This window comes from Hyposmocoma kahamanoa, unplaced genomic scaffold (assembly GCF_003589595.1).
Source record: "Hyposmocoma kahamanoa isolate Upper Pololo Valley unplaced genomic scaffold, ASM358959v1 63, whole genome shotgun sequence".
In the NCBI taxonomy this organism is placed as follows: domain Eukaryota; kingdom Metazoa; phylum Arthropoda; class Insecta; order Lepidoptera; family Cosmopterigidae; genus Hyposmocoma; species Hyposmocoma kahamanoa.
This window is the reverse complement of record NW_020653851.1, coordinates 5,356,182-5,382,007: the sequence shown is the minus strand read 5'-3', so window position 1 is coordinate 5,382,007 and position 25,826 is coordinate 5,356,182. Positions and strand designations below refer to the sequence as shown.

Here is a 25,826-nt window from a genome sequence, read left to right as displayed (position 1 = left end):
GAGAGATCTATAATTATCATTGACTAATTATTTTTTTTGTATGAAAGTGAAATTTGATGAATAAATATAAATTTAAAAATAATAATAACTTTTAAATAAAAAAAAAAATGGTGGATGTCAATACAGCTGTATGTTAAATTCACCGTGTAGCTCTAGGATGCTACAGTATCAAAATTGTTTGGGACACCGTGTGTCACTAGTACGCGTGACGGGTAAATATAAAGTCATGATAAAGTCACAAAAATCCCCTAAGGGAAGATACTGGTACTTGTCTATATCTGATTTCTCCCCTTCAACATAAAAAAATAATAATATTGATGTTATAAACTTGAAAGTCACGTACCGAAAGAACAAAAAACTAACTAAATAAGCATAAAGTAATTATAATTTACACCACAATAACTTCTTGTTAACGATAGTCTTTTTTATCAATCAAGTTTTTTTCAATGAAAAACTGGTAATATCTAGTAAAGTATCAATCGACTAATGACCGATCCGCCTGTGCGTCTGCGCATCGAAGTAGATCAACCGCCTTCGATCTGTTCACACACCTCGCGCGTAAAAAATATAAATAAACAAAAATAAATATTACAAAAATTGTAAAAATTTAGCAATGAAAAATATCAATTATATAACATAAAAACGCAGAAAAAATAATTTGTCCTTAATAATATTAAATAAATTTCAAGTTAAACAAAATATTTGAATTGTTTATAGTTGTGTGGGTAACAATTACAATAATAAGCAGTTGTTTGTTAAATCTGTCTGTGGGAAACCCGGAGACATTATTTGTGCGACTTCTCAACCACCCGCAATCAAGGTGTTATAATTTTAAGCTCAAAACAAATAGTTGTAAGCCGTTTTATTGGGCCACCAGTGGTGCTATATAAAAGGCGGATGATTTCTATTAACGATCGGTAATTTGTGAGCGTTAATGTTTTAACGTAAACGTGAACCGAAAATAGTCTTCAAAAACAAAAGAGAAACCGAATTACTTACAATCTTTAAAAATATACTAACATTAGAGATATCGACAGAAAATATTTAAAAGAAAATGAGTGAGAAAGGGAGCCAGGATACTTGCAGCAGCAACAGTGAAGCTGAAAAATATGAGATGGTACCTCCTGAAGGGGGATGGGGGTACCTCGTGTGCATCGGTCTGTCTGTCATATTTGTAAGTAATTTCTTTTTAATTTAAAATTAAATAACATATTTATAAATAATTACAAATATAAATAAATATACATATATTAAATAACGTATTATGGACTAAGATTAAAAATAAATTAAAATTAATTTGAGTAACTCCGAAAAAATAATTTCAAACGTAATTTAAGACTTTCTGGCAAACTAAAAAATATTACGCGCACGGACAGATGGGGCTTTTAAAACTGAGACTGATTTAACCGACCGATTATCCTGATTACGGATCTGGAAAACCTAATAGAAAGGAATAATTTATTTCATATAATAAATGTCTTAATATTAAAATCTAAAATATTACGATTATATAATAAAATAATATAATAATAATAATGTGCCCGACAATCACGCCCAATCACTTGGTCTCTAAAGAATTCCCTGTATTATGAGTACCAGAACAAAGTTCCGGGACGCTACACTGAATAGTATATATAATATTGGAACCAATTTAGAAAAGTCCATTTCCCAAATTTGTTCTACCGGAAACTGAACCCAGGACTTCCTCATTCAGTGCCCTGAAAGATAATAATAAAGCACACACTCATAGCCCGTACTAGAGAAATCCTGTGTCCCTGGTGCCATGTATAAACACTAATGTATTTACATATAGATAACCACAAAATTACACCCAAACTCACGAGAGAAATCAATGTAGCCCATATAAATATTTCTTCCGGTCCGAGAATCGAACCCAGGACCTCTGCGTGGCAGTCCAGCATGGTAACCGTTCGGCCACGAAGGCAGTTAAATCATAGTGTGGACCTATTATTAAATGCTGTTTTAACATAATGTTATACCAGGTTCACGTTACTGTCGTATATTAAGGTTTATAATGGATCGTGAGTGTTGTGGTCTAATAGCATCACGAGCATAACTAAGTACGTACTAAGTAATTAAGTTAAACTAGACTATGAGTACAAAAATAAATACTGATGGTTAATTACAAGTTCCACAGATAAGTTATCAGCTAAAATTTTACGTTAGAACTGTACCCAAACATTGAGAAGAAAAAAAATGTAAAAGAGAAATTCTAACGTGAATTACCTTTTATCTAAAAGAATGAAAAACTGATTACAGAGTAATCGGTTAAGTTAGTCTGGTGAAGTACTAGAAAAAGTCAATATTATGCTGCCTCGCCACTCTGTTATAGCACTCACTAGTTCTAATGATGTAGGAATTTCGTCTATAGTTTACTTTCGCCTAAGGAACATGTAGTATATCAAAATGAAGCTACTGGAACTCGCAAACCAATGTTACTGAGAAGCTCAGGACAATCGACCGAGGCACTTGCTATTTTAAGTAAACACAGGAATAATAAGATATAAAAAACCGATTAAAGGAGGTTCTAGATCTCGTTTCGCTCGAGATATGTTAATATATAAATAACTCAACTTGGCAAAAATGGTCTATAACGCTAGTTATGATAAGGAGGGCAGACCTGCAGTGGACAGGCGCACGACTTGTTCCTCCCGTGACCTGTGGGGCTAGCACAACAGAGTGCAACTTGCGCGAGAACGACAAAAGTCGCAAGATACTGAGATTCTGCGCCTTATGTCGCTCTCGCACAAGTCGCGCCCTGTCGTGCTAGATTTACTGTTATTATAAAAAAATATGGTCTATTTCAAAAAACAAACATACGCGATGTAGATCTAAAAATATTTCATTCTATATTGTGCAGCAATCGCTAAAATCTAAAAATTCAGCTAACATTTTTTTAAGAGAATGTGAATTGTGGCCAGAGCGGAGCACTATACTATGGGGTTATTCATGTAGCTAGACTCATTGCGATTATTTCTTCGGTCAATGACCATTATTATTATACCTTAGTGTCATATAACCAGACAACTGGTATATAAATAGGAGAGATATTTCGGAAATAAAGATAGGCGAACGTTTCGAATAACGTAATGTTATTTTTTGACTAAATCATGACATAACTGCTACGATTTATGTTAAATGCGACGTATAATATGTAGTTGATTTATCTATAGAGGAACAAATATCTGTTAAAGAACCGATAACTGATGAGGGAAGCAAGTTCTTGAGTGGAGATCACGGCTTGGCAAAGGTAGTGTAGGATGCTCTCTTGCCAGACGGAATGATGATCTGCGAAAGGCTGCTGGCAGCAGATGGATGCGTCGAGCTAAGGATCGGGCGAAATGGTGCACTTTGGGAGATAGCTATGTCCAGCAGTCGACTGCGATAAGCTGATGATGGTGAAGATGAACAAACATCCACATGTTCTTAATATCAATTAGATATTTATGCCTTTCCTTCATGGACTAAATTGTCACAGAACTATGACATTTTCTCATATCCCAGCTAGGAATCTTCAAGTTATTTACTATATCGCCGATCAGAGAAGACCGAAACGTTGGCTTATTTGAAAACAAAGCACGATTTAGTTCCACAAAATTGATTTATTTAACAACATATGGTAGTCCAAGAGCATGTCGGAGACGCCCTTGATAAAATTACGTATTCATTGCAAACCTTAAGTGCACGCAGTAACACTGACTTTTGCTTGCCACCGATTTATTAGTTCTAGAGATAACGTTGCAACATATAAATTTATCAAATTCTTTCATAGGTATTTCTAGAGTAAAAGCTCATCAAATATGAAATATTTTGACTTTTTAAAAATCAATTAGGTACGTATAGAACCTGCGAATGAAAAAAAAATATACTACTAACATACAATACTCTTTTCACTTAACTTACCAGTCTACTATAGGTACAATAAAGAGGAATATTTTCTAAACTCAAAAAGTACAATTCACAACACATCGGGCTTTACAATTTGGATACCAGATGGTCTTATACATGTCATAGAGTTAATAAGTAACCTGTACAACAGACCATTATCCTGGAGCAAAAATTAGAAGCAGAAGACCGTGACCGTTCTACAAGATTTTTAGTTAAGGCGTGCGTGCAGCCATACCGGTGATATCTATCCAACGTTAACTACATGCACTTACTAATTACATATTACGCAATAACTATGTCGTTCTGGTAACCTTACCTCGAGAAGAACCTTAAAGATGCGGGTAATGATTTATGTACTGAACAAGAGAAGGAAAATGTTATCGAAAAACCTTCATATTTACACATATAAAGACTGGGTCTTGGAGGCCGATTTTCGTGTTTTATACAAAAATGTCGAAATCGGGATATGATGGAGAGACATAACAGATGTAGATCGCAAATAGTTTTTCGCCGTCTCAGATTTAACGATAGACATATGTAGATCTTCAGCGCTTAACATGCTATGATCGGAGACCTTTTGGACTGAGATTCGCATGTGACATGAAAATGGTAAAATAACATTGTATTGATACTAAAATGACATAACGATGCGTTTTATTCAATTAACTTCTTCAGCACTTATGTTTACAGTACAATCAATACAAAAAATGTTTATTTAAATGTAGATGATTTTGAGAGTAGGATTTTAGTGACATTTTCTGTAGACATTGATTGTGCGGCATTATTTCGATTTTTTTCGAAACTTAGCGATTTTCTTTTTCCTCAAAGTGTACAGTAAATTGTTTCCATTTGTTGAAGGCTGCATTCAGCAGTTTCCCTCACTCCGACACTCATTTCTCTATCAAACTAAAAGTCTGAGGGGCACTTCCACTGGGCCCGTCACCCTGATACATAAGGTGACAAATCCCATTATATATAATGTGATTTGTCCCCTACCAGTCCACCCTTTAAAGTCGGAACGCAGTAATGTTAGTATTAGCTACTGCTTGGCGGTAGAAACAGGTAAGGTGGCAGTACGTCACTGGACTCTTTTACAAGAAGCTCTACTGCTACTAAAAAATGGTTCTTTATTTAATACAACATTTTATGTGAACATTTGCAATAATTTGTTTACAAAGAAGAACTATCGATATATTTGTCGAACTACAGCTATAAAGTATGAAAATGAGTCAAAAACCGTTCGTCGTTTTGTGAAAAAAATTATAGAAGCGTCAGAGCCGTTTGTTTGCTTTGGAAAGTAGGTAAACGAACACAGCTCTGGAAATTTCCACTGTTGTTCTCTCTATCAGAGAAAGCGCGTATCTTTGACGTAAGATATCCTTATTTACTACTCGTCAATAAATACTAATTTTAATACGATACAAATATAAACAATATTGACCTTTGATTCTTATATATCTTTCTGAAATTATTGATATTAATTTGTATTACGTATTGTATTTCCTGTTTTGATCATATTTATTTTGAATTATAATTTCAATTTTTAAATTGTGACGACCTCTATGGCTATGTAACGTTCAGCATTGTGGACGCTAGATGACTAGGCTCGATTTCCGGTAAGACCAATTTGGGAAACGATGAAATTACATCCATACTGGGTGTCTAGAACACCAGACATCATTCGTTGCTCTGGTACTCATAACACAGAGAATTACTAATTTGAGACCAGGCAATTGACGTGTTTGTCAAACCGTAGTAGCACTATTTTTCGTTCGTAGGTTCTCGTTTACAGAGAAAATTATGTTCATTTCTTTATTTATGTTATATGTATATATGAGTGGCAAAGACGTAGCCACGGTAGAGAAGACCAATATGTAACTACTAAATAATAATTAATTAGAAAATAACTAATGTCTTTACACATTATGTTTATAATATAAACACACACATGACTTTTTAAAGTTTTTCAAATAAGCTTTCGTTTGTTTTCTATTCCAATTGATAGACAGTCATTGCAGCAATTGCAGTACTTATTCAGAACTCTATATTGCAAAGATCTGAGAGACACTCCCACTGCGCCCATCACCCTGAGACATACTGTTGTCAAGTCCCACGTGCCTGTAATTTCAGCAGTACCTTTAGAAATAGCTAAGGAGGCAGGGACTTCCCTCGTAGATTTTTTTCACAAAGAGCTCTACTGCTACTGAACATTAGAACTTAATATGTATCATATACGTTATTTAAACTATTCGATTCTGTTGCAAGATATTAGCAAGTTTTTCTCTTATTAGATCCATTGTGAGTTTAAGTGTAACATGTTATAATAAAACTGGGCAAAGCCGGTTTTTACTGCCAAGAGTACTTTGAGAAAATGATCAAGGAAAATATTACAATAAAAACTGTTATGCAGGCGGATTCGTACTTAATACTAGATTTGCACGTTATAGTTATAGAGTTATGTAACCTGCAAAAACTGGGTGGTATTTTTATCATATGGGCCCAGAGCGGTTATGGTTTTTAGTGCCACAAGCGCGGACAAATTGACAATTTGTAACGTCTTTATAAATTAATCGATATTTCAACATACATTAAATAAAAGAGAAAGTAAACATAGAGTAGAGGAGTATAATGTATAAAGTCACATTTGATGAAACCGAAAACTTATTAAGTTGTATATAGTTTTTTTTTTCCTTCTAATCACTTATCCCTCTCATACAGTTAAATCATCTACATTCTGATCACAGGGATGTCGCTATTACACCTACAATTATAAGTATTATAAGTTTAAACTTAACGTTTGAAGAATATGTTGTTTTTCAAATCTGTTGCATGTTTTTGCATTTATGGAAGAACGATGATATTTGAAATCATCATCATCATGGCGGCTGTTTTGTTATCCAATCTTGGATACAGGCCTCTTCCACTCTTGGCGATCTTGTGCCCGAGTCGTGCAGTCCCGACATCCGGGTCGTCCGATGTCATCCATCCAGCACTGTGTTGGTCTGGCGCGCCCTCTGACATCCGCTCTGGGTCTCCACTCGAGTACTCGCCTTGTCCAGTGCCTCTTGTCTATTCTCGCAATGTGCCCGCCCACGCCCACCTTTTCTTCGCTACGACAGTCATGACATCTTTATAATATGCATATATGTGAGACATACATAAAATTAATTATCTAGATCAGACATACATGTCTTGCATAATGCCATGTTGCAAGCTAACACTGTCAATATCAAATTTGGCTGTAAAAAATATGTGGAATAAATACATTTATTATTGTTACAAATATAAATAAGTAATGATTTTTTATTGTAAATAAATTAAAAATTACAAACTCTAATTTTCTTCATTTTTAAATTTCCTAGCAAGTGTGATCATAAATATTGTACGCCACAAGGGCGGAACAGCAATTAGAAACGTTCAGACCATTAAAACCTTCGCTTTCGGGAACGGGTTTTGAATGTCGCTCTTAAATTGCCGCCCTTATAATACAATGTACTATTATGAGCTCCATATTAAATGTCAGTAAATGTGTACTGTTTTAAATAGGCGATTTTTTTTTACTGGACAATATAGCATTAAGTGTTCCATTTATATTAATTGCTTTACGGACAAATTCTAAACGAACTCCATTCAAGGAACGCTGTTATTATTTTTAAGCATACTAAATTAGTATTTGATATTCAAAAGTAATATCGGCCGGCGAGTACCAGAAGTCAATTTGCTTGCGATTCCGAAGATGTTTTCAGGTCAAATTATATTATAATTAATAATAATATTAGTATACAACTATAATCAACATTTACTTAGTTTTAAATGTTGATTATAATAAAATAATATAAATTTTATTTTCAATGCTCATTGTCTTAGTTTTGAGGCCCCACATAAAACTATCGAAGTTAATTTATACATATTAAAAATTTTCTTGCGTAGCTCAGAACAGTTTAAAATATCCATTGATTTAATTTATTTTATGTCTCAGAGAAAAAGTTCACAAATTATTAAAAAAGATTTAGTTTCCTTTTTTGTATGCTACTTTTGCAAATCTAAAAATATCGTTTAAATGATGTGGATGAGGAATTTTAACACTTATGTTTACATAATAACCTTTGGCTTCATATAATGAGCTTACCGTAATTATCTAAAAAAAGACTAAAAATCCAGATTTGACCGGTTTTAAACACCAGTTTTAGGTATCAAATTTCTTGACACCAATAAATCGTGTCACCTATAACTTCATATATTACCAAATTAAAGCGGTATTGTGGCATTGGTAAGTATATAATATATCATCATGACTTAGCAAACCGTTTAATGGCGATGATATGAAATACTGAAATATTCTTTATTTTACATTAAGAATTACAATAACAACACAGAACAATATTGTAAGTGTAACAGATTAAGCTAGTACAGCAGGTGGCTTTCTTGCTTAAGATCTATTTCTGCCACCAAGTACTAATTAGTAAGTCAGTCCTCCTCAGATCTTTGCGATATATAGCTCTGAGGACATTGCAATTGTTATAGACAGAGCATAATCGAGCATAAAAACTTATTGCTTAAAAAATCCATATAGCGATTATGTAATGAAAAAACCTGTGAGCATAATTTAGGACATTACTGTCGACTTTGCCTGCATGAGATTTTTAAAGCAAATTGTTTTCTGTTTCAGATTGCAGGCACAGCCCACCAGCCGGTGTTTGGGTTTATTTACAACGACTTTCTTGACGATTTGGGTGTCGGAACTGGTGCAGTCACAGTTGTCTTTGGAGTTTTCCAAGTTACTTTAGCTATTTCCGGTAAGTTTAACATAATGTGGTTTCCTATTAGATAAGATTAGCCACATATTACCCCTATTCTCACTACCTTCCCTTTCTGCTATTTTTACTACAACTAAGTAAGACATAAGATGTTACTAAAAATTCAAGAGAAAAGTGGAGTTGATCATGACATCTGGTTAGACGTGATGGACGATGGCCACTGGACTAAGGCTTTGACGGACTGGTGGCCAAGGACAAGTGGAAGAAATCTGCTGGGTCGAGGACATAGTAAAATTCACGGGCAAAGCCTGGGCCAGAGACGCATAACACCGTAAAGTATGGCAGGAGCGAAAGGAGATGTATACCTGGTCTAATGATTGAATGAATGGAAGATGATCAAAAGATTCTCCATAAAACGTTATATGTCTAAGTTTTTTTATATATGGATATAATAATAATTACCCACTAGGAAAATTCCCTGCGCTACGAATATCAAAGAAACAAAATTATACCTAGGCTAGCCAATCTACCCCGAAACTAGAACTAGACAAAACTAAGCACACTGCTTCCCTCGCCACTCTTTTTTTATAAAATGTATAAGTATGCATTTTTACCTCCATCTCACTTGGTGGAAAATGACGACGAGATCGACAATGGAGCATGCACACCTAAATAATGCCTATTTACTCGATCATAAGCCTTCTCAAAATCAATGAACGCACAGTACCAACATATAGGTTTTTTAATATAAGCACATAAGCACGCTTATAATTTTAACTTGTAAGCATTGCATTCTTAAGCAAAATGATTCGTTAATGTGAATAATAACGTTATAAATAAAAATAAAACTTGTGTTTTGAAAACCTTACTAGCCTACTCTCCCTTTTTGCTGTCAATACAATGTTGCAAGGTTTTTAAAAATAAACAGTTCGTGTCCTTTTGGTCCTACCGGGACTCGTACCCGGAACTTCATTATCTAGTGCCCACGCTACTTCAAAGAGTCGAGATTCAGAGTTGTCAAATATATGTAGTAAAAATGGAAGTAAATTAATTTGCTACTCCGCGAACCTAGTGAAGGTGAAATCGTGCAAAATAGCCGCGCTTGTGTTGAATATTTTTTCATGTAGTTAATTATTCCACCCTCTCTCCGCATAAAATTAATAAAATAAGTAACACAAGCGCAACTACTGTTACAAGCCCCACCAAAAATATACCCGACATGTGTTTCGCCCATAGATAAGGAAAAAAAGATTTCGCTTCTCCACGAGGCATCGCTCGGCCGAAGAGTGAGCTCGTTCAGAACGGTTCGTGTTGCTATTGTTAATAAAGGTGATGATGCAAAATTCAATTGTTCATTTATTATACAACCCCTGTTGTTGTATCTAATTATTTCCATCTGTTCTAAAACACCCACACGTAGTCCTTTTTCGCAAAAATGTAAGATCATAAGATCATAAGAATGAGAATCTGGAAAAATAGGATTTGTTTCTAATAAATGTTTAGCGAAATTGGACCTGTCTGGGGGCTTATGCCTAAACGAAGAAACATGCTCTTTATATCTAGTTATAAAGTTACTGTTTTACCTATATATACACTGTTACATGTGTCACAGGTGAGCTTATGAACTTCCGACTTCTTTCCACTTTCGACTCGGTTTTTCGACGAGTTATCCCTCGACATCTCTGATAGTTGTAACGGTACCAGGTTTAGTGGAGAAAAACTTTAAAAAAAAACAATGATCTATAACAAACGCATAGAGAAAACCGTAAGGTCTGCTGACTCGATCTTTAGCTCAGTTGGTAGAGCGGTTTTCTAGATCGAAGGACGATCTTGGTACTAATAATCATTAAAAAGTTATCTACCAATTTCGTTCGTACAATCATTAAGCCTGTTGTAATAATTGTCATTTTGCAGATACGGCCTAATTACACCAATGGTGCGTTATGTTATTGAAAAAATCAAGTATCTGAAGTATTGTGTTCCTTGTGTACAGACAAATAATGCACTCAGCATTGCATTTTTGGCTTTAATACGTTAGTATCATATTATATGCATGACGTGATGATGATGGAATGTAAAATCTAAGCGTCCTGATGGCAGATCTTATCAGGTGATGAAAGCCCTATAACGTATAGTAGGACCTAAATGAAACTATAGTACAATTTTACGCTCTTCTATATAGTCCAGCTCGACAATCTGCGTATATACTATTAAAGTCGATCTAATGGGGTTCAAACTTCATTACAAACTCGTTTAGGACCTACTAATGACCATTGATATCCCTTTAGTAGAGAGTAAAAGCCATTGTTATTCACGCTAGCTGGATAGTAGAATAAGAACAAGTAGGGCAACTTCGTACTCAATAACAGCGCGGCATGTGTGTTCGCGCAACCGTGTACTTTATTAACAAAGTCCAACTTTTCTCCATTTATTTGCATGATTTAAGTAGTCGATTTTACATTAGATAATTCAAATTTAATACACTTTGTCTTCTTAGCATTAAATAAATAAATAAATATTTAAAAATCAAGGATGTGTCGTCAGCAAACAATACTATTTCGCAAAGATCCTTAACAAAGTATGGCCTACTTCCTTATTTCCATTTGTGTACATTCAACTGCACATCAAGCTATAAACTGTTGTTCAAATATCGCCTCCAAAGTAATCCGTCAATGTGTAACCTGATGTGCTGCCGTCTGTACGTAGAAAAGCCAATTAAAACAAACGCACACGATAACTGTAGGTTAAGTTCAATAGAATTTCAATACTGACGACCTTTAGTTGACCTTCATTTCCTTTATTACTTGCGTAATGGCGACTGATATGAACAAATTGTCTTTTGAAAAATAACTTCGAATTAATTTATGACAGGAGCCGTATCCATGCTGTCAAAATAAAATAATACCTGGAGAAGGTATAAAGCTCGTCTTCTCATGCGTTCTATTTATGACCATGGATTTTTAATACAATCGTCAACTCAGTAAGTCGTCACATTTGATGGAAGCGGTAACATTATTGAATGTTATGGAAATGGTACTAAATACGGTATATACAAGACTGATAGCTCTAATTTTATAAACGTTGTCGCAGATTCTTCACACGGCATAAAACAATTGTTTGTTATAATTATAACTTTTTTTTATTAACAGAGAGCCTACTTCAAAAGTTAGCTACGCTTTTGATGTGTTCGTTACCGTATTCTCCTCAACAATAACTGAAAATGTGCGATGAAAACGGAGAGTGTGCGATGGAATTACACGATTTAATTCCGCCTTCCCTTTTCATCATCGGGGGACTAGGCGTAGGCTTGGGTTCCACCCTTATATGTTGTGAATATTCCAAAGATTCGCACGTAGCGTTAAGCTTCCACATTTCTATATTTCCATATTTCTAATTTCCACAACGTTATAATGATCCTTTTCACGGCGAGAGTGAATAGGTCGTCGTCACTTTTCATCTGGTGAGATGGAGGTCAAATGCGAACTTACATTTTATAAAGAAATATATGTGCCAAGTTTTATTGAAATCGATTAACGGGAAGTGTGTAAATTAAATAAACTATATTCATCCCGTAATATCCCTAAGAGTCTATGCAACCTCAAATGGCTTTAATCGATTCCGCATAGTAGTGAAAGTGGTGAATCAATTGCGTTGGAAAAAGAATTTACTATATATTTATAATTATTATAATTGAAGATGTACACTGATTACTATACGGTGTGAAAACACGATTCTTAAAAATTTTCACGATAGAAACACAAATTTATTCAAAATTATACAAAACTGCTGTATTCAATAGGTACTTTATATACACAATTGATTTTATTTTTATATCAATTGAACTAAATAGAACGCGTTTGTGGCGTTTACGATACTTAGGGTCGTATTCTAGAACTCTACTCAATGCTCAAGTCAGGATTTGAGTATGGTTTAAAGCACTCGAAGTCATATTCAAGTCCCTGCCATTAGGGTCGTATTTCCAGTGCTTGTGTTTCCAGTGCAATCCTAACTTGAGCATTGAGTAGAGTTCTAGAATACGACCCTTAGGACAGCTCAAAGAAACAACATGTGCTTACTTCACGTACCGTGGGATACGTCCGCTCACACCACTGTCTAGTGTCGTAGTGCGGGAACGGCGGGCCGTAATTTAACTTATATTGTCTAATGTGTATGGCACTATTATGTGCATACACTACAGCGTATACTATACGATATATACATTTTTCAAATGGTTTTAATTTCGTTCGTAAAAAAATAAATTCTGAAATAAAGCTAGTGTCCCTGCCGATCGACTCAAGCAGAATGGACCGGTATTAGTACGGGAAAAATATGAATTCAAGCTGAGATAGCAACGACTCTTATAGGTGGAATATGTACTACAACATTTTTTTTTTTCATTTATTTATAAGGCACCAATAAAGTACATCATAAATACATTACAATCTAGCCAAATACAAAACTAATAAGTAATTAACATTTCACTTAATTTAATACATAACTACACCACAAATATTCTCAGTACAGAGTATTAAAAAAACCGATCTCACAAGTAATTCATCCCCTAGTTTGCCACCCTTAGAGGTGGAAAATTTTCTTCAAATTTAAATGAGACTACTGAGGTACCGTCTTTCCAACAAAATAGAATCATCAAAATCTGTTCACAAATGCAATCGGTTCAAATAAAAAAGATATAGTCGAATTGAACACTTCCTTCTTTTTTAAAGACGGTAAAAAAAATGAAGATTAAAAATTAGAACCAACTGTCATCAAGTTTGATTTGTAAAATTTTAATTCACTGGAGCGAATTGCCGCTTACAATATTTATTTCTATTGAATGTCGTAATGTGTTTACTACCGTTTTTTTTTTTAAATACTCCACTAATTTGTTACTATTATTGATGCAAAGATCAAAGAAAGTCACAAATGTGTTTGATCCGAATGAACTCGAACCAGTGCCTGTTGCCTCACCGTGGCTGCTACTTATACCTTTTGTTATAAGAACGGTCCAAAGTGTCAAGCCACATGTTCTCTTGACTGTACGATATACTATTAACAATATTAAATTAAATAACATGTCATTATATTCATCGTTATGTTTGTCTAATGTAATGAACTCCAACATAATTCTGTGTTGGTGGAATGATATACATTGAATTATTGATTCTATAGGTGTGTGGTTAAATCGATACTATTATTGTTACCTTAACGTTATCAACTAAAATATTATGCATAAAAAGCAGCATAGTTTCTTGTGAAAGAGTTTGGTCCAAGAAAGTACTGCCACCTTATCTATTTTTGTCGCCAAGCAGTAATGCGCGCATTGCTGTGTTCTGGTTTCGAAAGGTTGAAATTACATGCACAAGGGACTTGGTGGAAGTGCTCCTGGAACGTTTGCGATTAAATCTCTGAATGGCACTACAACTGTTATGGGTAGGCGTGTTACTTATTACCAGATGCTCGACTTGTTCATTCTGTCTCTTGATATTAAACTTGGTGTTATAAAAAACAAATTTTTTTGTTATTTTGTCTTTATTCTGGGCTTGACGTGCTGATTTTTTTACAATGATAATTTTCTTGTATATCCTTGTAAACCTTCTATTATTTACAAAGTATAACTAAACAGCGGCCTAAGCACAGCTAATAAAGGTGATCAAGTCACGTTCGGAACCTGTTTAATACCATTTCTTTTTCATTTTACGCTCTCAACCTTTGTACGTAATGACTTTGATGTTACACTTAGATGTTATACCGTTGTCTTTATTTGTTCCAGGATTCTCAGCAAATATAGCGCTAAAGAGGTTATCATTACGTCAAGTCGGTCTTATCGGAGCCTTTATATACACCGTAGCTTCATTTTTGGCAATCTTTGTGGTATCTACAACACAACTTATCATAACTAATGGATTCCTACAAGGCTTAGGAATGGGGCTACTCATACCCGTTTCATACACAAGCTTCAATAGCTACTTTACGAAGAAAAAAGTGCTTTATCTTAGTCTGTGTAAGGCATCTATTGGGTTGATAACGATGGTTTACCCATTATTCATCAAGTTTACAATAAATGAGTTCGGGTTCCGAGGGACTTTAGCAATATTGTGCGCTATATCTGCGCATAGTATATTTGGGGCAATGGTAATGCATCCTGTTCAATGGCATATGGTTAAACAGCTGAAATCATGCGAAAAAATTGTTTGTAAGTATCTTTGTTACGATTAATTTGATACTAAAATATTATGAATTCACTTAATTAAACTCAAAAAAGCTCAGAGTTTGTGTAGTTTCAAAAAACCTTACAAAGATTACCATCTTTTCTATCTAAATCGCGTATATTAGCTTTTTCAAACAAAACGACGATTACAGGTACCATGGTCACGGCTGAACATCACAAAAAATAGTTTTATTTCCTATGTATAACAATCGTAAAAACCTAAGCACTCGACATCATTTGAAATTTATAAAAACCATGCAATTTGTAATTACATCAACAGTAGTATAAAAATTGTCAGTGTCCATATTAGGAAAATTATACAAAAACTTCGCAGTGTATGAACCATCGAAATTAAATTTCCAGTGATCCCTCCAACCCCGGTTATTGAATCAGGAAAAGACAAATTCGAGTTCAAAGCAAACGGTCAAAAAGCGGACAACACGAAGTCGGTAGAAAATTTGTTCCTTTATAACCGAGCAGAATGCGCCAGGAAAGGGTCGGAATGGCTCTTAGTACCGAAATTACACGATTCCAGACGATTAAGTATTCCTGTGGTTTTGATACCCAGTGATCGTCGAAGTGGCAATTTCGATTCCAGTGACAATGTGTACTTGGAGAATTTATATAAAGCCGCTTCGGTTTCAAGTTTGGGTAATTTTGGAAGCATTGCAGCTGAACCTATGCCTATCATTAAAAATAAAGAAGGAAAATGGTTAGTATGGACTTGCGAGTTGTTTACTTTAATTTAATAAAGCTAGTCACTATTTTTAATTTGTAATGGTTTTTTTATACGAGTATTACCTGTATCATGAATTATAAATTGTCACGGCCCTAAAACGGGTCCTTGTGGAAGCCCATATATTATGTTTTTTTAATGCAAAAAAGTAAGTTTGTTAACGCAAACAAAAAAGTTTGTTAACGTATAAAATTTCATATAATATTTAAGAAAATAATTTAGTTACGTTTTCAACTGAGACTGATTTGAATGTACACTTCCTCAGAAAAGATAAATTAGTTATACAAAAAGCACCTTCCATTTTAAATTCAAATTGTGAATTACAATGAATTTGTAAAACAAATTAATTTCTTTATCCAGGCAAACAGTGGCCGAGTTTCTGGATCTTACGTTATTAAAGGATCCCATCTACGATAATATTATTGTGGGAATGGCACTCACATTCTTTGCCGACCTCACCTTCTTTACATTAGAGCCTATGTTTCTACATAAAAACAATCTAAGTCAAGTAAGTTAACTAATTTCATATTTACATTACATTTGATAGGAAATTTTCAGGATTTTTTTCTCCTAACATCCAATACCAATTCAACGTGAGCGCTTCGTCAGACTTTATGCACTGCAGAGTGCGGGGTCTCTTATAAAAATAAGGCTGGGGTCTTCACACGTTTCAAATAAATGCGAACCATCTTCGACATGTAGGTTTCACCACAATGTCTTCCGTCATCGTTAGCGAGAGGTATTGCTGCTAAATATTCACAAATGTACGTGACTTACAAATTCAAGTCATATAGGTACATTCCTCCGTAGGGATTCGAACCATATTAATTGAGAAGCAACCGTTCTCTCATTAGGCTACCACCGCTCGGTTGACATTCGGAATACATTATTATTTAAATTGTACCCGTGCACATTAGAGCAGTTATAGTCCAGCTGGGAGGTAACAGCCTTTTAAGAACGGAGTTCCAGGTTGCGTTCCCGACTTAGATATTTATACAATTTAAAATTTTGCTGAGTCATGGGTAGGATTGACATTAATTCTTTACTTATCAAAAATATCGTTTAAAAAAAATTATATTAGGTACGTGACGTAGGTAAGTAGGTGTACTCATGTTAAGTCACGTCATGTGCTACATAGTACACTCTGTAGCATAAAGTTGATAAGTTCCATGTGTCAGTCACCAGCACCCTTACCCTTCAAAATCAGAAAGCAGTAATGGTCACATTACTGTTTGACGGCAGAAATAGGTAAAGTGGCAATATTTCCCTGGAATAATTATTTTACAAGGACCTATTCTGTTAAACTATCCGTAACTGGCAATATTTATTCGTTCTTGGAGATTTACGTATTTCGATAAAAATCTATACAGTACTTATTGTATTTACATTTTCTATTACAGTCGGAGATAGCGAACATAATTTCCCTGGGTGGAGCGACAGACATGGCGGCCAGGCTCCTGCTCGGAATATCAGGCCAGTTTTTCAGAATGGACAGTCGGTACATGTTCTTCAGTGGAGCTTTGTTCGCTGCTGTTTTTCGAGTAGGTAAGTTCAAAATATTTGAAAACGCCTGAAGATAAAAGTAGAGCAAAAGTTTTGTAGCATGAAAGTTGTCCTTTGTTTTAAGCAGGTTATCGCCTACTTTATGATAACATTCCTATCATTAAAACAAACCACATTAATTCTACGACTCTGGGAAGTTTACGTTTTACGTTTTATTTTATGTTTCAAACAAGTATATGAACCGCTTATACAGCTTTATATGGTAAGACGAAAAATTAGGAAAATAAAAAAACGTGGAATAAAAAATCTATTAAAAAATCATTTGTATTATACATATATTTAGCTATACCATCTTACTGGTCTAATTAGCATTAAGAAATCAATGTGCGTTTCTTTTACAAAAAAAATAAGTGTGCATTTTTTGCCTCCATCTTACCTGACGGAAAGTGGTGGGGAGATCGACGATAGAGCATGCACACCTATATAATGCCTATTCAATCTCGCCTTGCCAAGGGAATAGGTCAGCAGACAGGAAAATCCACTTCATAGCCGTACGCCGTATAAAGAAGGAAACGTAATACTTATAATATCCACAAATAGGAGTGGAACTCCAGCCTACGATGATAGAGAAGGGGTGGCGGAATCCAATCATCTTTTTGTTTTTTTTTAATGGTTTTTGTAATTTATTACCTTGAGTACCCGTGTGCGGTAAACTTGAAGTTGGGTTTTTTTACACCACTAGCAGCCTAACTAATTTCTTAATAAATAATATAAATATTTATATTGGGCATAAACAATTGAGAGAACCCAACTGATTTCATAAAATTAACACCTATCCGTACGCTCGTAATACAATTGTTCACTAAGAAAAGTTGTATGTTTTTTATTTTAATATCTCCACGCCGCCTCACTTACTCAACGTAACGAAAATCTAGCCAGTAAACTTGCAGTGGGTACTCAGACTTGGGTAGTAACCATTACGTTTTTAATTTATCATCATCATCAATCATCAACCCTTTTATACGTCCCACTGATAGGCAAGGGTCTCTTCTCAGGCGAAGGTTTAGGCCGGAGTCCGTCACGCTGGCCCAGTGCAGGTTGGGGACTTAATACCTTTTCCGAGTGTGGTGAACCTTCTTCTTCTTCTTCGAAGTGCAGGTTTCATAACAATGTTTTCCTTTACCGAGAAGCTCACGGCAAATTTCAAATTAAATTTCGCACACAAATTCCGAGACTCTTCCTTAAAAATTACTGTGTTCCGGTTTTTAATGGTGAAATTACAGGCACATGGGACTTGTCAACTTATATCTCAGGGTGACGGGCAAAGTGGCAGTGCCCCTCTGATCTATACGATTTAAAGCTCTGAATGGCACTGGTACTGCTATGGACAGGCCCCTTCGGTACAATCGGTCTACTTTCCCGATCGGTCCACTTATCCAAATGGTCCACTTTCCCAATTAGAGGCGTGTGTGAAGCTTACCATCAGGCGCACGACTTGTTCGTCCTATTACTAGATGTTATAAAAAAGAAACTCGAATTCGAACCTACGGCCTTCGCTTGAGAGACAGTAGGTCAAGCCATTAGGCTGCCATAGCTTAACTCTATTACAACATGTAATCAGCTAGTTAATCTTTTTTTGTTACAGTGCTCATTCAATTCACAACCTACCTACCATTACTGATTATCACCGGCATTCTAGGAGGTCTAAGATCGCTAGTACATATAGCCCAGCCCATCGTAATGGCCGACTATGTACCGATTGAGAGATATCCTTCTGCTTATGGCCTTTATATGCTGTTGTCTGGTGGACTTAGTTTGAGCATTGGACCTATGATCGGTGAGTGAAGACTTTACAACCTAAAATTATAAGTTTCAGTGTATATATTTTCAAGAAATGAAACAGTTTCTTCGGATCTAAATCTAAAAGGAGTAGAGTTCCTTGTGAAAGAGTTCGCTAGAACTATACAAGAGACACGGAAATGCTGCCGTACTGAAAGTCCTTACTGAATGTTTATTATAGTAATAGGGTTTGATTGGTTAGTACCCAAAAGTAGAATAAAAAACTTGGTTTGTATAGAACGCGCTTGTAGTATGGACCCTTTCAGTAGCGAAGACTATGAATTCGAAATCGCTAGGGGGCAAAAGAAAAACTAGAATTATGTCAAACCAATATTGTACGCAGTCGCTAGAGACCATCCGCACTGTAAATTCATGCTAGACGTACTGGCAATTACGAGAATGTTGAGCTCTATCCACGTGTGTATACAACTTGTAATCGAGGGGATTCCATGCTGATAATAAAGCACATTATCTCAAACTCTTTAGAAGCAGCTTTAGTTAGTTTAGTACTTTAGCAGCAGTAAAGCTTCTTGTGAAAGAGTTCGTCCAGGGAAGTACTGCCACCTTACCTCTGCCGCCACGCAGTAGTGTCAGCATTACGGCGATCCGGTTTGGAAGGGTAGTGTGCTGGTGAAATTATAGGCACATGGGACTTGTCAACTTACTTCTTAGGGTGACGGGCGCAGTGGTAATGCCCTTAAGATCTTTGCGATTTAAAGCTCTGAGTGGCAACTGTTATGAATGGAGGCGTGTCGCTTACCACCAGGCGCACGACTGGTTCGTCCCGTCACCTTGTATTATAAAAATAAAATCTATATTTATTTTTGAAACAAAACGTTTCGGTGCCTTTCAGTTTATGGTCAGTGTCAATTACTGTCGTGTAACAATCGGAAAAACCTAAGAACTTAAAACATTTTTTTTTACACACATAGATATGCTATGGTTATAGACAGATAAAAACATTGTACGGAGTATGCAGTTTTTAACTCACAGTTAAACATTTCATTTTGTTGCAACATATTTAATTGACTTATTTGTAGAGTAAGACAAACGCTTTTAAATTAAATTTAAAAACGTGTTTTATATTATTTATGTGAGCAGGTTTTTTTAAAAAAATCTTGATTTTTCTGGATTTTAGTTTCGAGGTCAACTGCATTAACATAATATAGTTTTTATAATTATGTAATGTTGTGAAATCAATGTAAGAAAGACTGCTTTAAAAATATGGTGGCGATATATAATCTATTTTTTGTTTTTGATCGTGACGGGTAATACTTTAAAAATGTAGATAGATATAAATATATCGAATCAATGAATGAGGTTTACAATTGTGTATTGGCTACGGAATATTTTTTTTTTTACTGTGAGATTACTTGATCAGAAATGAAACATATATTATCGATCAAGAATGACCTGATAGTTTACATACATAAAAATTAATGGTTGTTTGTAAGTTTGTTCCATTATTATACGTCCGATTGTTATAAATCTATCGTGTGTTGTTGTGAAAAGTTATATGGACCATGGGATTATTGTGACAGTTGTCGCTAAAAATATATGACAATTTTATATGGCTAATTGTACAGCGCCCTCTATTGATCAAAAGAAGGTTACTACTTCTGTACCTACTTTAAGTAATATACAGCCTCAAGCCAGAATGTTTACTTTTAGTTCATTAAGAATCCGCTAGATGGCATTGACCTATTTTGCGTTATTTCTGAATCGCCGTGTTAAGATTTTTCCTCGAATAGTGACTACTATAACACAATTTAGTTTATGTGGAGTGAAAATGGAGAATACCGAGAGCTCAGTTATACTAACCAGCAGGTCGATTCACAACCTTACGATAACTCAGTTGTTGACCGATGCGATTTGATATCGTACGAATTCTCTTCATTTTTATTCACAACACCCAAATCGAATGTCAAACTGTCGCATTCGAAAACTAACCGAAATGACGTCGCACCCGATTACTCGAGCTTCTCAGCCGGCAAAGCCTACAAACGTTATTCAGAACACAGTTATCGTATGAAAGTTACCGAAAGTCTTATTGTTCACAAACCATGAATATAATATGGAAATCTGTTATTATTTTACATAAAGTCTGGATTTTGTTAAATTTTATTAATTTATTTTAATACAAGACTAAGGCATTCCTATATTTTATGCCTTGAAAATCTTAAAAATTTATATAAAAGGATTTTTATTTTTCATGTAATCTATTCCACCTATTAACTCCGTAAACGCTGTTGAATAACAATATCGTATCCGAACCCGAATCGAACATTTAACTCGAATGTTCTGAATAACTCGGAAAGTGCTCTTCGATTCGAGAACGATATTCAATCATTCGGTTAACATATTGAAGAGTTCTGAATCGGGGTCCAGGAGTTGAGTCCCTTCTTGGGAACTGCTGCCCGGACCTTCTCATAATTGACGTACACTTATATACAGAGTGAAATTTTATTGTCTATCGTATAGGTAAATCATCGCCTCGCGGAACGGTTTCCAGGCGACGCACACGATGCGAATTAGATCCGAAAAAGAAATAGTTTAATTTCCTATGTGTAACAATCGCGAAAATCTAAGAACCGATATCGTATCATTGTCTTTCGAAGCATTTCTCAATTATTGCTCAAAGTTCTTTTGTTTTTTCTCAGGTTTCGTCCGTGACTACACCGGAAGTTACAGCGTCGCGTTCTCTATGCTGGCCATTTGCAACCTGTGCTGCGTAATACCCTGGACCGCTGAAGCCATTTTTAGGCTCACTTGCAGAAAGGGACCTATGAAGTCTTTGGAAACGTGAACCTGGCCTAGGTTACTTTCGGGAATATTTAATTGTCTTGGATAAATGACAATTATTGAATTGGTATTAATCGGTTGGTTCAGTGGATTTTCGAGACACTGACTTTCTAATTGCCACTATTATATGTATTTACGTGGTGTTTTAGTTTAGTGCAAAAAAAAATATATCTTATGATATTCGATTTTAAAAGGTTGATTTGTGTGAAATCGATGAGATTGCGGGTTTTATGTAGGAACCAGGGTTGTTGTGAATATCAGCATAAATTAAAATATCAGCATCAGACTCCGCATTCATTGCGGATGTTGGCGTCGTGACATTAATATACAAACCATTCAGAAACAGGCTGCAAGCCGAAAAAGCAGCTCAGCTTTCGTGCTTACCTTTGAGAAAATTCCAGTATAGTTATACTAGGCAGACTGATCGGTTTCTAGGTTGATTTTTTGTTTAAATATCGAGTTCTTAGGTTTTTGCGATTGTTACATATCGGAAATGAAACAATTTTTCCGGATTTATTTCGTAGCGTAAATTGGAATGTTTTTTCTAAAATTAATTCTAATATTAATTAATAACTTTTGTAACTGTAGTGAAAAAATAGGGTGGTTTGCATTAATATTAGACATAACTGTTTGATGACTTTACCACCTCAGTCATCCGTGAGCATGGGTCCTATAAAGGGCCCGAAACGTTGGTTTGTTTGAAAAAACAAATGTACGATTTAAATCCGGAAAAATAGTTTCATTTCCCTTTTGTTTAAATGTCACAAAATCATTTCAAAAAATTTGTCATGTAGATTCAATAAAGATAATATGTAGTTAAGGTAACAAATCAGCGTCCACCTTGATGTGTAAAAAACTGTATCCGCAGCAACCATGATAGGAAATGCAAGATTTAGGTGAGAAACACACTTGGGGTTATCACAACAGGTGCGTAAAGAAAATGTGTTTTTATAGAAGTACCGCCGCAAATTATTATCATAAGTGAGTTTTCCTCCTAAGAGATAGCGTAGATTTAGAGCTAATATTTGTTACATGCGTACAAACACTGCCTAAAGAGATTTAATAAACTTGTTTACTTAAGTGTTCAAAGCTATTAATAAGATTTACAAGACTATAAGTACAAAATAACAAAGGTTACACAAACGTTTACGTTACGTTTTCGAACAAAGGAAGACGACATTGTGTCGACAACAACAATTTGGTATTTTAGTTTATAATAGTAGGTAATTTCTTTGTGTATATAATAAATTAATTTACTGAGATAGTTCTCATATTGAAAATGTTCCTTTTCATACTTATCAGATTTATATTTTTAGCGATTTTTTAAATCAGAAAATAGTATCCTTGGTATAATAAAGGCACATGTCATACGTCACATGTTATAAAAAAGATATAGTAGATAGTCATAAATTACGGCCATGCGAAATTTTATACCTCTCCTATTTAAACATAAAAAGTTATAGACTAATTTCGTTGGTCGACTTTTTAATACTCTTTCCTGAAAGTTATTATTTTGCAGATGTGGCCTTATTAGACCAAGGGTGCGAAATCTTGGTTGTTTTCTTGAGTAGACTAAGTAAGTATTAATTGTTGACTACCTGTCTGTTATAACAGGTGTTTTTTTTATTAAGGTTTCTTACTTTTTAGTGCAAATAAGATTTATTGTTAAGATTTTGCCATAAACATTAGGCAGCCCTATACATAGCACGTTCTCCGTCACAATCCATAGCATAGCGGGATGTCTTGTCGGCACACAACACGTTTGTAGGCTGAGGGCGCATTTCCATTATGTCGTCACGTTTTATTTATCGCTGTACGACTATCGTGTCTAGCCTGTTCCCATTATCTGTCGTCACATTTCTATTGTGACGTTTTATTTATCGTGAGACGACTATCGTTCTAGCTCTTCCCATTGTCACGACAGTCTGTCGTCGTAACGTCAAAAATGTCGTGAACGACAGTTAATCGCGTCGTACTAAATATATGTGAACAACTTAATTTAAATATACAAGTCACGACTCTTTAATTGCACGACTACTGTTGTCACGACATAAAATGGGAACGCGCCCCAAGGGCGCCTTCAAATTAGACGCTTATAGAAGCGTGGTAGTGGCTCCACTGTGACGCTGCAGCTGCGCCACTACTAATTTTCATACATACACAATATTTAGAAGCGCAATTGCAGCGCCAATATGGAGGTCACAAAGTGAGCTAAAAAACTGAAGCGCTACAGACGCGCTGCTGTCGCGCTGCTGCAGTGTTTCTTTTAGCGTCAATTTCAAGGTGCTCTTAGAATGCGTAAGTCGCTGTGGATGATCGTGATCCCTTGCACATTTGACACTTCGGATTTTGTACCGTTCTGACCTCAGAGTTGAATTTAAATCTTAAGTGTCAAGCACGACATGCCGTGACCCTGTGCATTTTGGTTTAGTGAATCTAATTTCAACGCCACCAGCGTGGTCGATCGCTGCAATGTATAAGCGGCCTTAGATATAAACCTTTTATTGTAAGGTAAAAAAGATCTCATAATTCGTCAGTAAATAAAAGTTATGTTACATATAAAATTTGTTTTATCTCTGTATTAGTACGCGAATTTGTATACAGGCTTTAATATAGACTATAAAAGTTTCATGAAGTGCTTCTATTGAATTGCATTTTTTTAAATTAATGATATATTCTTAATATTATGAGAAATGATGTCTATATTTCTATATATTACTATTTTGATGGACAATAGCTCATTAAAATAATAATAGTTCAATGAATTCATTTAATAATAAGTGTAAAATATGGTATAAAATATTTTAATATTATAATGTCTAAATAAAACGGGGTTTCAATCGCTAGGGATAATGATAGCCTATTATTATCGGCTTAGTTTTTTCTCAGTAGTCAGATAACAAAAAGATCGATCGCATAAAATTGTAAAGTTTTTGAAGTTCATACGTGTAACACTACAAATTTATATGTGTAAGTAAATGATAAAAGAGCAATAATTGACAACGAATGATTTTATCACTTTTCTACAGATTAGATAGTTAAAATACGTCAGATTATAAGAGTGTCGCTTCAATGACTGTCATTGTTAACATTTAGATGGAAAGATAAAGCTTAGAGGATGGAAAAAATATAGAGGCAGTTCGAAACTAACACTGGCCCAAGCCTAGTGGCCGCCATTAAGGAAATAGAATAGAATAAAGAGACAGTTTCAAAAACCTAAAACCTAATTATATTCCAACTTATCTTGAAGATATTGTAAAAAAACTCGTCATATTACTTAGTCATTTTAAAAATTAATTTGAAAATTTAAAATTCTCGTGAGTTTTTTTTATGATACCAGGTGACAGGACGAACAAATCGTGTGTCTGGTGGTAAGCGACATAGATAGATATCGTTGTCTTACGGCTATATTTTCATACCTGGAAAAGGTGTTCATATAATAGAAGCACAAACTCATCTATACTCAAATCACGCAATATTATTTCACGAAGACCCATTCGGTGAACACAAACCTCTTAATCATCGAGCATACTTGGATTTCAAAAAAGCCTTTGATTCTGTTGCTAACGACACCAGTGGTAATACCTGAATAGTATGCGTCACTCCAAAATCGCTTCAAGCCTTTGCAGTTTGCCTACGACAGAACAATGCGCCCATAAATTTCATTGTATTATCAATTCGCTCCGGGGTAGGTCAAGGCTCAATTCTTGGCCCTCTTTCTCTTACTTTATCAAATTATTTATTGCGTTGAAAGTGACAATTTGAACTCCACCTTTATCATTATGCAGATGACTTAAAACTAATTATGTTGTCCTTTGGACGTGTAGTATCTGACACAAACTCTAATAAAATCCATCTAAAGCTTTACTATCCTATTATTTACATTTTTTTATATTTACATTTTTATACTTCACCTAAATACAAGAGCCATTACTTGCCAATTAATAATATAACTGCCTTCGTGGCCGAACGGTTACCATGACTGCCACACAGAGGTCCCAGGTTCGATTTCCGTGCCGGGAGAAATATTTGTAGGGCCTACATTTATCCTTCTCGTGAGTTTGGGTGTAAT

At 35.0% G+C, this 25,826-nt stretch overlaps 1 protein-coding gene across 2 annotated transcripts; it reads left to right on the top strand.

Annotated features, from left to right (window-relative positions):
- The first annotated feature begins 754 nt into the window (after positions 1–754).
- On the top strand, positions 755–22,251 carry LOC113230376 (monocarboxylate transporter 9-like). Of its 2 annotated transcripts, XM_026464285.1 has the most exons (9): positions 755–1,174; positions 8,579–8,705; positions 14,437–14,859; positions 15,238–15,586; positions 15,971–16,118; positions 17,011–17,155; positions 18,759–18,950; positions 21,613–21,715; positions 22,120–22,210. In XM_026464285.1, exons 1-9 carry the CDS (start codon positions 1,055–1,057, stop codon positions 22,142–22,144), a joined length of 1,632 nt encoding a protein of 543 aa, XP_026320070.1. In that variant the 5' UTR covers positions 755–1,054; the 3' UTR covers positions 22,145–22,210. The 2 variants fall into 2 exon arrangements, with proteins under 2 accessions (XP_026320070.1, XP_026320069.1); XM_026464284.1 differs by having other exon boundaries at positions 756–1,174; positions 21,613–22,251.
- The last annotated feature ends 3,575 nt before the right edge of the window (positions 22,252–25,826 follow it).

What these genes read in the sequence shown, in the direction of transcription:
- LOC113230376 (XM_026464284.1), top strand. Translation starts at nt 1,055, where the DNA reads ATGAGTGAGAAAGGGAGCCAGGATACTTGCAGCAGCAACAGTGAAGCT. An exon ending in AGTTACTTTAGCTATTTCCG is followed by an intron (nt 8,706 to 14,436) that starts GTAAGTTTAACA and finishes TATTTGTTCCAG; the next exon opens with GATTCTCAGCAAATATAGCG. An exon ending in GAGCATTGGACCTATGATCG is followed by an intron (nt 18,951 to 21,612) that starts GTGAGTGAAGAC and finishes GTTTTTTCTCAG; the next exon opens with GTTTCGTCCGTGACTACACC.